Below are 15,288 nucleotides of genomic sequence, written 5' to 3'. Positions count from 1 at the left end.
CTTCTGGTGTCCCCTAGCATGTAGCTAGGGTAAGGCTTGGGCCGTGCCAAGCCTCCTGGTACTGAACTCTCATAAGTAGCTGCTTTCTCTGTAATTGGGGAGGAGCCAGAGGGTAGTGTCAACCCAAAGGACAGTCTTGTTGTTGCCGCCAGGTGGTGTCCAGAAGCAGTAGTAGCAGCAATCTAGGGAATCTGCACAGGGAAGGGAGAGCCACCCCTTTCCAAAGTGAACAGGAATGGAGCCCCTGAAATACCCATTTCTCATTTTTGCTGCCACCCCTGTCCTGTCATCAGATTTCTCAAGATGCATTAGCTAAGAAAGCATTGGGGCATTATTAACTAGTGGGTGCAAATTTGACTCTGTGATACAGGAGAAAGGTCAGTTGTGATAAGGGACTCTTTGGGAGATAGCTCCTTTCAGCTTCTCTTTTCCTCATCTTAAATGAGGTTGATAAACCACCACCTCACAGTATGAGCTCCCCTCATTTATAGTTTCTATATCTAGTTTTCTTATGATTTTCCTTCTATGTTCCTAAAAGTAACATCACACACGGAGACAGTAAACTTGATGACTATATATATTAATTGACATAAAAATCCACAACATACATTGTTTGGTGAAAAAATACACAGAATAGAAGAGCACTTACATTTGATCACTTTTATCTATTATCTATCTCGGTACGCAGGAATAGGGAAATATCTAGAAGGACATTTATCCAAGGACCGACAATGGTTATACAAGGATGGAGAGTTTCAGGTAATTTTTACTTTAGTTTTGTATTTTCCTTCATTTTTTGAAGGTTTAACAATGACTTATACCCCTTTCACAAAAAGAATAAAGTCATCAAGGAAATAGACACACACACAGAATAGATCCTTAGGCAGATGGAGGGGGGAGCAGGGACAGAGGTCAGGCTGTCTCTCCATTTTGCTGGTATTCACAACCTCTTCTTCCCCAATGAAAGTCACTTTGTGGATTAATTCATGCACATAGAAGCCTCCCCCACCCCCTCCCCTGTTTTCCCCATCACCAGTTTCTGAATACAGTTAAGGGTTCACTTGGGGCAGGATCTAGCTCCTTACTGTGGCTCAGAGAGGTCACTGTTCACCAGGGACCTCTTTTGACTTCTTCTCCTCTGTATGTGTCAGCTCCTGCAGGGTGATGATTACATTCTCAAACACCTGGGCCTTGTTGCTCTCATTGTCACAGGTTTCCTTTGAGTGGCCCTCCTCACCACAGTGTGAACAGCGGACTGTATATTTTCTCTTCCTGCCTCTACGTATATCTCCAGGACCATCATTCTTATATGCAGAACAACCACTGGTAGAAGGAGATTGAGCCTGGGAACTGTTTAGGGAATTGATGATCAGTAGTTGAGCCTGAAGTCTGGCCCTGACTCTGAGGGGAGGGGCACCTATGGATGTAAGTGGAGGGTTCTGAGACTCCACCAGGATCACATCCTTATCTGAGTCATTGAGGGTATCACCTACCTCTATCACGTCGCAATCAGCAGTGCTGATGGCTATTGGCTGGGGGCCCTGAAATGCCACAGGGCTTGCTGCCCTCTCCACGATTAGCTCAGATCTTTTGGGCCGCTTCCGTTTCATAAAAGTGTCATCCCAATCCTCTTCCTCCCTTATCATCTTGATTAACTCCAGGAAATTGGGAAGCTGCTCCGGATCATTTGCATACATCCTGAGAAGATTCTTCAGCCTGAAGTGCAGGTCCCCATTCAGCTCAGCCCCTAAAAGGAGCTGGTGCAGGCGAGTCTGGTTTGTACCTTTCTCAGCTATGATCCCTGCCTGAATAGCGTTCTGGAGCTGCATCTCTAAACGGATCACATAAAGGGAGGTTTTCTCCCCTTGTGCCTGCAAAGTGTTAAAAAATTTACCATGGGCAGTGACACTGCTTTCAGAATCCCCAAACACCAATTTCATGGCGCGCAAGAAATCTGCCACACTTAGGTTGGGGTTGGCCGCCTGTAGCAAACGCATGACCTTCCGCGCGGGGCCCCTAAGGGTTTTCATCAAGCGCTTGAGCTTTTCCTCCTCAGACATATTCCAATCTGGCAGGGCCCCATTGACTTGGATCAGCCAGTTTTCAAAGGTTTCTTCCCCTTGGGCTGGCACCACCCTCCCCGAGAACAACTTCATGTTTCTTTCGGCCATATTGACCCTTAAAGGACCAAGACTCCTCCCTAGGGACCTCAACATGGAATGGGCCCAAGGTGGCAAGGGTGTGTTCTGCCACCGGCTATTACCCACACGTGCAATGATGCTAGCCATGACGGACGATGATCGTCTATCTGAATATAACAAAATGCTCAGGCTTTTTAGAAAAGCCTAATCCGCAGGAGAAATCCCCAAAGCAAAGTTTCTGGGCTCTGCCTTCCTTGTACCTCAGTAGGGACTGTAAAGAAAAGGGGAGGGGAAAAGGTCAGTAAGGTAGTAGACTGCAGGAAAGCAGTCTGTGGTCGCTTTCTTTACCTTCCTGAACACCCTGAGGTACATTTTCCATTTGTCCACTGCCTTGAAAATATCCTGCGGGAAACTGGCAATTACAACCTTCAGGAGCGAATGGGTGTCCCCGTGCTAGCAGGGTGCTTTTCAGAGCTACAACCATCCCCTCCTGCCAGGGCTCCAGGTGGGAGAGCAACTGTTGCTTAGAATTCTAGGTGAAATAGTCAGTGTGTGGAGCTGATATTGGGCTCTCAAAATAGAGTGCAATGGTCTAAGTCTCACAGATTTGTGGTAGCAAGTAAGATCTCCATTAAACTCATGGTCTCACGTCTCAACCACACCCCCTTCTCAAAGTTTGCCCTGTTATTTCTCAAGATTCTTATATGAGCTCAGAAACAAGTGCGCGCCTTTATTTCACGTTCAGTCTCTGCAACAGGTGCCTCCGTGAGAAAGCTCGATTCCGAGATAGGTCTACTTCTGTCCATATGAGGTTGCAGATCCCAGTCCTCAGGACCATCGCGGAGGGCAGGGCAGGGAAGGGAAAGGTCAGAAGCAGTCTCATCTCTCATCCTGCTCCCTCGACCCCTCCTCCGCTGTAGCCAGACGGAAAATTCCCTCTCCCACCTTGTGAATACAAGCCAAAGCGATTTCCCCACACCCCACCCCGGGAAATCGTTGGCCTACCAGCTCCGCAATCAGCCGCACAGAATTCAAGTTCGGATTCGGCTTTGATGGCCTGCCACGGAGAAAGGGAATGGGAGTTGGACACGCACACCCACATATCCCTCACCAGGAAGGGACCAGGAGATGCAAAGGGGATTCAAGGCAGACAGCTTGCGATTCCCCCCACCCTTCCCGCCCCATTACTACCCCCTGAAAACGCCCTCCCGCCAATCCTGGCAAATCCTACCCATTCGGCAGCAGCCAGTGGAACCCACCTCCCTCCTCAGCGCAGCGGGGCCGCGGGAGTGCTCCTTCCCCTGCCTCGCAGTCCCCGATTCCCCAAACAGGGAGCCGCCTAGTCCTGATGAGGCTTTTCCCTCCTCTCTCCGGGCCTGGCAATCGCGCCCCCTTTCTTTACCTGTGTTGGGCTGGTGGATAGCCCATGCTCCGGCGTGGACAGCTATGGATGCCGCCTGCCGGTCACCGTGGCCCTGCAGGGGAAAAAGATGACGCCTCCTCAGCCGCTAAGCGACCCGGAGCCGCCAGACGGAGCCGCTTCACCCAGCTAAGGGTAGCCGAGTCTAGGCAGCGCGGTTCCCAAGGCAGCAGCGGCCGCCCCCGCCCACCCGCTGGGCCCTCCCAGCAGCCGCCGCTTCTTTTAGCCTCTGCCCATTGTGACAAAAGAGCAAGATGAGTCGGGCGGAGCGGCCAATCAACGGGGCGAGGGGGCGGCCTCCCCGCGCAGCCTCCTGCCCGAGGCCATTGCTAGCAAAAGGGGGGAGACGGCCGGCTGGGGCTGCGGCACACAGGCGCGGGAGCCGGTGCGGTGTCAAGTCCAGCTCGGACTCTCGGACTGGGCCGATTTGCATTTTACCCGTGAGTTTGCTGCTTCCCCCTCGCTTCCTTTCTCCTTCTCCCCTTACACCTCTGTGGTCCTCCGCGCTTTGAGACCGGATGCCTTAAACACGAGGTGGGACAGAAACCAAGTGAACAATAAGAGTTCCTCACCTTTGTATAGGGGGAAGGGAGGAAAGTCATTTACTGAGCGCTTTCTGCGTGCAAACGCGCTTGCACGGACATCTCATTTATTCATCTCAGCAGCCTTGTGAAGGAGTAGCAGTATGCCCATTTGACAGAGAGGGGACTTAAGCATCCAGTCACTATGGTTAGGAAGTGCAGAGCTACGAGCTCACACCCAAGTCGACTTGACTGATTTCAAAGGCTGCCCCTTGTAAACACTCCTCTCTACTCTCAGATTGAGGGTTAGTTGAGAAAAGCCAAAGCCAACGTGGAGATGGGAAGGCCCACTTGGAACTACTGTATAGAACTGGTGAGCAAGGACTATTATCTCCATTTTTCAGATGAGGAAACAGTCATAGAAAGGTTAGGCGTCTTGCAACAAATAAGTATCAGTATCCGGTTTTACACCCAAGTCTGTTCTCCAGATGCCAACAATTTGCCCCGCTGAGCTGCCTTGGGGACATTTTTTAAGCGGGTGGTCTTAAACCAGCTCAGAAGCAGTCTTGGTGTGCTGGTAGTGCTGAGAGAGGGCTTGGGGAGGCAGTGGGAAGAGGGCAGTGGGGAAGAGGTAGGGAACTTTTATGGTACCTATTGTACAGAAGAGGAAACTGAGGCACTTTTCCTTCTCATTTTTACACTACAACAAGCTGCCTGCTTTTTCTTTAAGTAAAAAGTTATTTTTACATCTTATGACCCCCAAAGGAGATTAGACTCAGAGAGGTGAAATGACTTGCCTGAAATTACAAGGTGAAGCCAAAACTTGTATCCCGTCTCCCTGACACCAGAATCCATGCTGTTAACCAAAGTATGGGTACAAGGCTGGCTGCCTCAGAATCATTTTGAAAAGCTTGTTAGAAATGTAGATTCCTAAGCCCTACCTCTGGGGGATTCCGATTTACTAGGACTAGGGCTGGGGAGGATAATTTATATTTTTAACCAGTGCTGTAGTTAATTCTGAGGTGTAGAGAGGTTTGTGAACAACTGCGGGAGACACCACGTTATGCTGGTGGTAATAAGTAAATGGGGCTGTGGCCAGTGTATCTGTCTATACCATATCTGTCGTGAAATGTAACTCCAGAGCAGAGTTTCCTATCTAGGGTCCTTCCTGAAATTGTTTGCAAAGAGTAGAAGTTGGACTCTCTATATTCTTCTGAGTCTTAGCTTTGTAGATTTTCAAATGAGTCTGTGGCCCAGAAATGGTTAAGGACCACTCCCCTACAATCTTTCTTCCTAACATTTTCTCTCTCAACTTGTACTTGAGGAAGAAGTGTGAGAAATGAAACACAATTTGACCTAACCCCTGAACTACAGCTCTCTGCCGCTGATATAGCTCTTTCATTTCTTGGCTTGAGGACACGTTGCTAGGTTGCCCTTCTGTGAGCTCTTGAGGGGACCTCTCCTTTGCTGGATTTGGCATCACTGGCCCCAGAGAAGGAGCAACTCCATGGAAACGGCATGCAGGGCTGTCCAGAGTGAATGGGCTGTGAAGCCAGTGGTAGAGAAATCTGTACCATTTTCCATGATTTCTGGTTCTTGAAGAACAGGTCTTACTTCCCTTAGGTAGATTGTGGTTAGGAGGCCCCTTTCAGGGCTTGTTCTTGACTCCTGATGCGTCGAAGCAAGTGAACTATCTGATGCCCTTCGACTGCTGTTGGGTTGTCTTCAACCTGCGTACTTTGCCTTCTCCTTTCTGCTTTCTTATTGACTACCTCGATACCTAGAGTTCCTTGGAGTAAACAACGCACATTTGGAGATGAAGCACCTTCCACCTGAGGACTGTGGGCTTGTTCGTGGATGGAAGAGTGTGGGGAGTTGGAGGGTGGAGGGTGTAGGAAGTAAAGAGAAGGCTCGCTTCACACAATCGGGGTGATGCTAGCAGCAGCTCTAGGGTTTCCTTCAGACTCTTGCTTTTGCTCCCCAATATCATGACATCTGACCCAGGGTCTCTTGCAGATTCTTGTTCTGTGTTTAAATTGGCTTCATCGCCAAGGTAGGTGATCTGCAGTTGGACCTGGTGGGTGTGGGATCAAATAGAACAAAGAATAGATCTTATAGCTCTGACAAAAAATAGTGGAAGGAAACAGATTGTGTACAGGTGCCTGGATTGGGCCATTAGAACAAAGTGAGGGTCTCTTCCTGCAAGACTGGGAGGAGGATTTGCTAAGCTAGCTCCAATTAGATATAGGGCATCCCTGATCTCTGGCCTCGTGTGTGGGAGTGTGTTCCAATTCATGGCTCTAATGAGACCACATTTTCCAATTTCAACAAAGAAACCTAAAAAGCCTGAAGGTTAGAGAGGTAAAGCTATTAGTTGAAGCAACAATAGCTGCCCTTGGCTGCCTGCCTCCTCTGTGCCAGGAACTTTCCATCTGTTATCTTATTTAAGTTTCTCAGCAACGCTGTTGAGACAGGCATTGTTATCCCATTTTGCAGATAGGAAAACTGAGTTTCAGGGAGGTTAACACACCTTGTAAGTGCAGGCACTGGGACTCTAGTCCGGGGACGTCAGACCCCAAAGCCCATGAAGGGCTCTTCTCTGTTGTCTTCCAAGCAAGAAATTTAAAAAAAAAATCTTCCTTCATTTTATTTTTTATCAATATTTTTTAATTGAAGTATAGTTGATTTACCATGTTGTGTTAATATCTGCTGTACAGCAAAGTAATTCAGTTATACATATATATGCATTCTTTTTTTATATATTCTTTTCCATGACGGTTTATCATAGGATATTGAATATAGTTCCCTGTGCTGTACAGTAGGACCTTGCTGTTTATCCATTCTACATATAAAAGCTCACATCTGCTAACCCCAACCTCCCACACCATCCCTCTCCCAATCCCCACCCCCTTGGCAACTACCAATCTGTTCTCCATGTCCGTGATTCTGTTTCTGTTTCGTAGATAGGTTCATTTCAAACAAACAATTCAAAATGTACTCTGCAGATGGCCCAGTGCATTAGACTGATTTCAGCCTTTAAAACAATGTTGTTGTAATCTTACCTATATTACTGGGATCTCATTTTTTTTAAATCAAGCTACTAATATAATTTATGGACCAACTTGTATACCGGGTAATGCACTAAGCATTTTATATACTTCATAACATGAAACCTTCATGACAATCATTTTACAGATGAGGATACTGAGGCTCAGAGAGTGGAAGAGATTTGGCCAGGGTCATAAAGCTAGGAAGTGGCACAGTGAAATTCAAACCCAGGGCTGTCTGACTCCAGAGGCTGTATCTTTATGCTATAATGCACTGCAGTGGGGAAAACAAACAAGGCCCTCATTTTACATCGGCTTGTCTCTGTCACCCACAGATCTCTCTTCTTCCCACAGCCTGTATCCAGAGCCAGGTACCACTCATGTTTTAGGCATCTGTGCCTTAGGCCTCTTCCTCAGCCTAGAACTCCTGCTGTCACTCCTCCACCTAACGAGAGCCTGCTCACTGGTTAAGGATCAAGTCAGCTGCTCCTCCTCAGAGAAAATTTTGGCTGCTCCCTATCCTAGGTGAAATAAATTGCTCTTACGTTTTGCTCTGACCTTGATTAGTGTACGCTTTATTTTACCTCCCAGTATAGTCTAGCTCATGGTTGACTTGTCTCCCCAACTAGATTCCCAAGCCCTCGAGGGCAGGTACCAAGTCCTGTTCACCTCTGGCTCCACAGTGACTTACCTACAGTGATTTCGTAGATGGTCAATATGTGTTTGTGAGCTGGCCAAAGGAATGGCTGAAGGATGCCGGAATGAACAGAGAAACGTAGGGCTGGATCTTGGCGCAGTCATGCAAGCTGTGCATCTGGGCTAGACTGGCCAGGGGAGTCTGGAATCCCCTTGGCTCACTTTACTAGGTTGTAAACATAGGAGGCACATCATGGAGTCCAGGGGGTAACTGCTGTAGGCTGACTCCAGACTCATTCTGTGGCCTCTATTTGGAAATTCTTGTTTAAGGGGCCAGGCTGTCTTGGATCGTTTATATAACACCTTTGCATTCACAGAAGAGAGGTCTTCCTTGCCTCTCATGTAAACACAAGACACCACTTCATCTGGTTCTGAGTATCCTGCAGGAGTGTCTGCGGCATCCTCACAGATGATGAGGTCGGGAAGCATCTTTTTTAAAAAAATACTGTTTACTGAGGCCACCATGCCATGGATGGTCAACCACTTTATCTCATTTTATCCTGTTAATCTTTGCAACAACCTTTTGAGGGAGGTCTATTGTCCTTAGTTTGTAGCTGAAGAAGCTGAGACTGAGGAAGTGTCTTGCCTAAGGTCAAACAGCTAAGCAAGTGGTGGAGGGAGAATTCAGGCTCAGGTCTGTCTGCCCCAAAGGCTGGCATTTTAAGGGAAAAGCACATGGGAGTAAAGTAGGCTCCCCCTCCCCCATAAAACGGGAAGATTAGATTTATAAAATGATGACAGATATTTAAGGTAAATTGTTTCTAAATTATTGTTCAGCTTTAGTCCCTGAAAATGACTGGCAAAAATGACAGAAGGAACCATGGATGGAAAAAGCACAATTCCTCTATCAAATACTGGCCTGAATTCCCCCATGTCAGCCGCCTGCCACATGCACAGTATGAGGATGCCTAGAGAGCATTCCTCCCTGTCTGCTCATTTTACAACTGAGATGCATTACGCTCCAAGATGTCAATATATTTCTAAAGGTCACACAAGAAGTTGATAAGAGAACTGGCACTGAAAATTCTGGTCTGCCAAATTCTAGCCCAGTTTTCTTTCTGCTAAGTCAGCCCTCCCTATGCAGTCAATCAACACATGTTTACAGGTTACTCAGGAAAATGTGGGGAGGAAGTGGAACATTACTGCACTCTGAGATAGAAGAGGGGACAAACGTTTCCCTGGCCACCTGACCTTACGTAGGTGCAGGTAAAACTTGGGGAAGAAATCCTTGGTAGGAATGCTGGGTAATATCAGGCGCCCCTGTGACTTTGGGGGCCTGACTGGAGCTACCTCCTGCCCAGGGGTGCGGGAGGGGTCCCCTTTGGCTCCAGAGAGATGGAGGTGGCTGCCAGGGGCCCAGAAGTGCCCCAGAGGGATGCAGGGAGTGGGCCTCTTGAGCCTTTGCTCCTGGCCAGTTCTCAGCTAAAGGGTCCAAGGCAGAGGAGCTCTCCCAGCGTCCTTCTGGCCATGAGGGTAAAGGAGCTGAGGTTTAAGGCACACCTGGACTGCTGGGGGTGGGGGAGGGGTGGAGGCAGAGCACAGGAGACTGTGCTCCACCCGCTCCACCTAGAGAGACTGTGGCTGAGGTGGATTGTAAGGTCAGCTGTGGAGTCATGGACAGAGCAGGAGCAAGAACCAGGGAGGAGCTTAAGGGGGGCGGTTCTGGAAGGAGAAGCACTTCAAGGCAGTTTCTGAGTGCGGCAGCCCAGGGAAGGCTGCAGCGGGCTTCTTGCAGTGCCTGGCTCCTAGCCCTCCCTCAGTGCCTCAGCCTGGGGGACCCCCCTTTGTTTCTATTGAACAGGCCAGCGTAAGTAGAGCCTCAACAGCCCTCTCCTCTTGGGACCACACAGCCCAGGGTTCTGTGTGAAACCCCTGGGTCTGCAGTTCCTACCAGGCTTCCTGTCAATTTAGATGTGAGTCCCCTGCCCGACCATCATGCCCTGTCCCCTTCTCCCCGCCTCCCCTACCCACACAGCTTCCTGTTCCTCTCCTCCACACACCATCCCCCCGCACAGCACACCCTGTCCTCTCACCCCTAGTCCCTTCCTGACAGCCTCCCTCAGGTTCTCAGATCTGCACTGAACTTTCATTTCTTCTTGATCCCAAATTTTCTTCATGGACCCTGGCTCCCCAGTTACCTTTCATACAAGTCCATCTGCTCCCAGACCATTCTGGGGTAGGAGCAATATTTTGGAAGCCTTGAACGGCCTCTTCCCTCTAGTATAGTGGTTCTGAACCAGGGGCAATTTTACCTCTTCCCTACCCCCACCCCCGGGGACATATGGCAATGTTTTTAGATATTTTTGTCTGTCAGAGCTGGGCAGGTCACAGCTTGTGCTACTGGCATCCAGTGAGTAGAGACCAGGATGCTGCGAAACATTGCACGATGCACAGGGCAGACACCTATGACAAAGAATTATCTGGCCCCAAATGTCAGTAGCATGTACGCTGAGAAGCCCTGCACTGTTATATAGCTACAGGTCTACAAGGTTAAGCTTGGAAACTGTCAGGTACGGAGCCTTTTCATGCTAAACTTCCAGGAACAGCTAATCTTTCTGTTCGTCAACTGGGATTGGGGGGCGGGGTGTTGCCATGAAACAGCTACCACATCGTCAGGAATCTGCAGAAAGAGAGGCAAGGAGATTCCCCGCTCCCTAAATTTACTACCAACTTTTAGAGAAAGTACTGGACTACAACTTTTGAATGCCCTTCTGTCTCTACAAGATAGTGCCACTTTTTGGAAAGAGAATAGCAACTTATTATTTTAACAGTTTATCAAATGCAGGATTTCATGTGGTGAATGCAGTAAGGTTTCGGAGCCCTCCTTTCCCAATTTTATTTTCTTCAACCTTCAACCTTCTTTGAATATGAGAGTATTTGCTGGATCAGAAAAACACTGTAGAGGTGTCTCTGTTCAGCAAAACTCACTGCCTTTGTTTTAATTTAAAGTGGATGAATTCTTTCTTAAGAGAGCGCTTGTTTCTCAGAAACTGGCCCCCCCAAGTTGCTTGTTTCCTTAGAGCTGAGTTTCTTGGAACTCTGTTTCTAACTAAGCAATGAAAATGCTCACCAACAGATTTCATTGGTCAGTCTAACCTCTTTTCTTTCCACTCTTGCCAATCTCTTCCTTCTGCACCCAGTTATCTTCAGCATGGGGGAACGGAACCACTCTCCCGGGAAGGAGCTTCAGCACTGGACACGAACAGAGTCTCCGGGAAAGAGAAGCTGGCACTCCCAGGCCTACGCCCTTGGGGCCGTTTCCAACTTTATGTCTACCTTTCTGACCTTTCCTATCTATAAGGTTGTGTTCCGGCAACAGATCCATGCTGTGGCGGTGTCAGAGGCTGTGCGGCAGCTTTGGCATGAAGGCCCTCAATACTTCTACCGGGGAATCTACCCGCCTCTTCTCTCCAAGACGTTGCAAGGGACTCTGCTGTTTGGGACTTATGATAGCCTGCTGTATTGTCTCTCCCCTGTTGGGCCACACTCCCTGGGACACCGCTGGGCTGCAGGGCTCATGTCTGGTGTAGTGGAGGCTGTGGCACTCAGCCCCTTTGAAAGGGTGCAAAATGTGCTCCAGGATGGTCGCAAGCAAGCTCGCTTTCCCAGCACCTTCAGCATTCTCAAGGAATTCCACTCTTATGGGCTTTGGGGGCGGCTGTCGCTGGGTTACTATCGCGGGTTCTGGCCTGTCCTTATCAGGAACAGCCTGGGGAGTGCTCTGTATTTCTCCTTCAAGGATCCCATTCAGGATAGCTTGGCAGAGCAAGGCCTGCCCCATTGGGTTCCTGCTTTGGTGTCTGGGAGTGTCAATGGAACAATCACCTGCCTTGTTCTGTATCCTCTGATTGTGCTAGTTGCCAATATGCAGTCCCATATTGGCTGGCAGAGCATGCCAAGCCTGTGGGCCTCTGCCCAGGACGTGTGGGACACTCGGGGCCGAAAGGTGTTCTTGATCTACCGTGGAGGTTCCCTGGTCATCCTAAGGTCCAGCGTGACATGGGGCATCACTACTGCTATCCATGACTTCCTCCAGAGGAGGTATCGTTCCAGGAAAGAGCTGAAAGACTGACTAGCTGCAGGCAGTGTGGCCATGGCAACTTGTTATCCTAAGCCTTCCTGGGTTGGTTTAAATAGCTTACTTCTTTAGCTTGGTCACCTAAGAAAACTATTCTTTAGCATCTTTCAACTGTCATTGCACTCGAGAAGTTCCCAACTACCAGCCTGTTGGGCAAAGACAAAGCCAACAGTGTTCCTTGGTTAGCAAAAGAAATTCACCTCGGTCTATCCACAGCTTCAACAGGCTCAGACCCAGGAAGCCTTTAAGTAACTTGTAACCCACATGAAATGTCATTCCTTTAAGGAATTCACTGACTCTAAAAGATGTGAATAAGAGGAAACTCTAAAAGATGACCTTAATTAGGCACTGTGAGTTCCAGGACCCCTCCAGTTGTCCTCTGGACCAAACTTAGTGGAGGACCAGGAATTCCAATTTCAGAGAACTAAGCTTGACCCTTAGGATGGGAATTCCATAGACTTTCTCAGATGGCTACATTTTCATGACATTGTTCACTACTCCTGCCACCACCACTCTCACTTCTCAAGGCTATGGGTCATAGTTTCAGGGTAGCAGTTATGGCTGGAAATCCTGAGTTAGACTTGCCTCAACGGATCATGTGCCACAAGAACTGGTGGGAGTGGGAAGAAGTGTGGTCCCTGGATGGATGGGAAGAATAGACTTTGAGGGAAGAGGTTTAGTTGCATGCAGAATAGAAAATTCTACTATAGGTTGATTGGTTTTAAATGCTGGGACATTTTTGTTAGCAAGGCAATAACATTGCCTAGAAACCACATGAGTTTCCCTAAGAAATCTGGAACTGAAATAACTATATCTCTTCATAAATAATTGCATATTTTATTGCTGTGGATAAATATAGTTACGGCGACATAAGTTAAAGATCTGAAATTATAGCGAGCCATTCAAAATATGGTCCCCATAAAGCTTGTAGCATTTTATCACACCATTCCCACTTACATAGATCCTATATCCTAGCCAAACCGGACTATTGTTCCCTCCCCAAACACACCACTAGCTTTCCCATGGCCATGCTTTGGCCCACACTATTTTCTCCACCTGCAATACCCATTCTCCACATGCCAGTCTGCCAAAATCCTTCCAGTTTCTCAAAGCCCAGCTCAGATGCCACCTTCTCTAAGGAGCCTTTTCTGATTATCCCTAACTGAATGTGATTGCCCCTAACTGAATGTGACATTAGTCTCATGTGATGCCCCTCTCCAATATTCATATGTGGCACTGATTCCATTATGTCACTGATTTCATGTGGTCCTGTGTTCTTGATATTCTTCAATACCTCCTACTAGACTGTAAAACTCCTTGAAAGCAGGGATTCTTGTACACATTTTTAAATCTCCTATTGTGCTTAGGTGCTCAATAATGTTGGCTGAATTATTGAATTGATTATCAAGCTGTGATATGGTCTTTATCCTCAGGGTGCTGTCCCTTGTACATGAAGATAATGTTATTGATTCACTGTCATTAAGACCTGCCTTTGGGGTGTGGTTTTTGCTTTATTAGTGGATTTAGTTTTGTGCTAATGATAATGATGCTGCTGATGATGATAATAATAACAATAATTAAAGATGACTTTCAACTGGGACATTTGATGAGTTTGTGTTATTGGTGACATGTTTGTTGTTGACAACACTGTAGGATCTGAAATTTCACAGAGACATTGCCTAATGGTCCGATTCATTTTAACTCTGGAATTTTGAGGATTTCCAAGATGACATATGTTGCAGTTTTTCCCTTATAGATGATATCATGTAATGATCTCCACTTGTACCTCCTTACCAAACCAAAATTGTCATTTATAATGATCTGACTGTAGATCCTAGCTGTGGGGATTCCTCACTGAATATCAAAGAAATTAAAGACACAGCTATAAGCAATATGAGATCAGAAAGCATTTGCCAGCAAGGTCAACAGAAAATGACTGGTTCAGAATCGCTGCAGATGAGTTCCCATGTCTGATCCCTGTGCAGACTTAGATGGGGTGGGACAGTACTCTGCTTGCAGATTCAAGTATGGGGAACACAGAGTTTGTACAAGGAAAGGAAAAGTAGGAGAGCAGCTATTTCTATTTAAAGGCTAGCTTTCAGAATGAAAAAAAGTATTTACAAAAATCATTACTTAGCTAATGGCTTTGGTTTTTAAACTGAAAAGAAGGGGATAAACTATCGTGCTCCCCCACTTTTTTATTCAACAGATGCATTTATTTCCAAGTACACTGTCCATTTCCACTTATGTCACTGTGTCAGTCCATGTGTCAGTTCTTCATTTAAACTTATTTAGAAATAATTTTGAACTTCTAGAAAAGTTGCCAGCATAAGTAGAGTTTAAAGAATACCCATAAACCCTTTACCCAAAGTCACCTACTATTAACACTTTACACCATTTGCTTTATTATTTGAGCACTCGTTCTCTGTCTACACACGCATGGCATTTTTTCCAGAACTATCTGAGTTGCGGTTTTTAATATTTCTAGATTCAATATTTGTAGATTCAAATTCTTTTAAAAAGACTAAGAGCTTTATCTCTATGACACTGGCACAGTTATTACAGAATATTAGACAATGAAAACTCATGGCATATTTTAAAGCCACATTAGTGATAATTGTTTAAATTTACTATATTTGCCTTTCTAAATACTTTAAATTATGTGTGTTAATACTTGAAGCTATGCAGTTATAAACATGAATTTACAACTAAAGCATGTTATAATTGAAATAGTTTATTTTTACAAATTGATTCATATAAAAACCTAGGTAAAATTCTAAAGTTATATAGACCAATCAACTTTCCCCATTTAAATCTTCTAAGTAAAATTTAAGAGTGTAATGGTTTTCTAGTAATTTTAAATATCAATATTTAGTTTTGTGGTGTTAATATTATATTTTCTGACATTTAAAAAATGGCCTTTGGACTTGAGATCAATAAAATAAAGAGGTAATAAAAACCTACGTCTGTTTAAAACTTATAAAATATAGAAGTTAACACTAAAGCTACTTGGTACAAAAAGTTGAAAGAAAAAGAATAAAAATCCCTGTCTGAGCTCTGTGTATTTTTGTCTAAATATAAACTACATCAGCTTCCTAACGCTCAAGGTGAAATAATGAGTAACTAATGTATTACAACTATTATCATAAATATATGGTTTATGAAGACTTAATTTTGCTTTTAACATTTAGTTTTAAACATTAAACAGCATTATAATTCAACAATGTATTTGGGATAACTGCGTATAGTGTAGTATATTAAAGTTAATAAATAATGTTATATAGGAGATAAAAAGCATGATAACTCAGGAAAAAAGTGAAAAGTTTTCCTAAAAGAATAAGGTAAAAAATACTGTATTTCCCTATTCTGTTCACTCTCCAACTTC

General features: G+C 46.0%; 2 protein-coding genes across 2 annotated transcripts; one reads left to right on the top strand and one right to left on the bottom strand.

Annotated features, from left to right (window-relative positions):
- Positions 1 to 1,100: 1,100 nt before the first annotated feature.
- Positions 1,101 to 2,288, bottom strand: ZCCHC18 (zinc finger CCHC-type containing 18; the record flags this gene model as incomplete). Its single annotated transcript, XM_079727185.1, has 1 exon — positions 1,101 to 2,288. One exon carries the CDS (start codon positions 2,286 to 2,288, stop codon positions 1,101 to 1,103), a length of 1,188 nt encoding a protein of 395 aa, XP_079583311.1.
- Positions 2,289 to 9,160: 6,872 nt separating this feature from the next.
- SLC25A53 (solute carrier family 25 member 53) lies at positions 9,161 to 11,897 on the top strand (the record flags this gene model as incomplete). The annotated part of the gene is made up of 2 exons (XM_079727493.1): positions 9,161 to 9,254; positions 10,966 to 11,897. 2 exons carry the CDS (start codon positions 9,161 to 9,163, stop codon positions 11,895 to 11,897), a joined length of 1,026 nt encoding a protein of 341 aa, XP_079583619.1.
- Positions 11,898 to 15,288: the final 3,391 nt, after the last annotated feature.

This window comes from Hyperoodon ampullatus, assembly GCF_949752795.1.
Source record: "Hyperoodon ampullatus genome assembly, chromosome: X".
Lineage (NCBI taxonomy): Eukaryota > Metazoa > Chordata > Mammalia > Artiodactyla > Ziphiidae > Hyperoodon > Hyperoodon ampullatus.
This window is presented reverse-complemented; position numbering and strand designations above follow the sequence as displayed.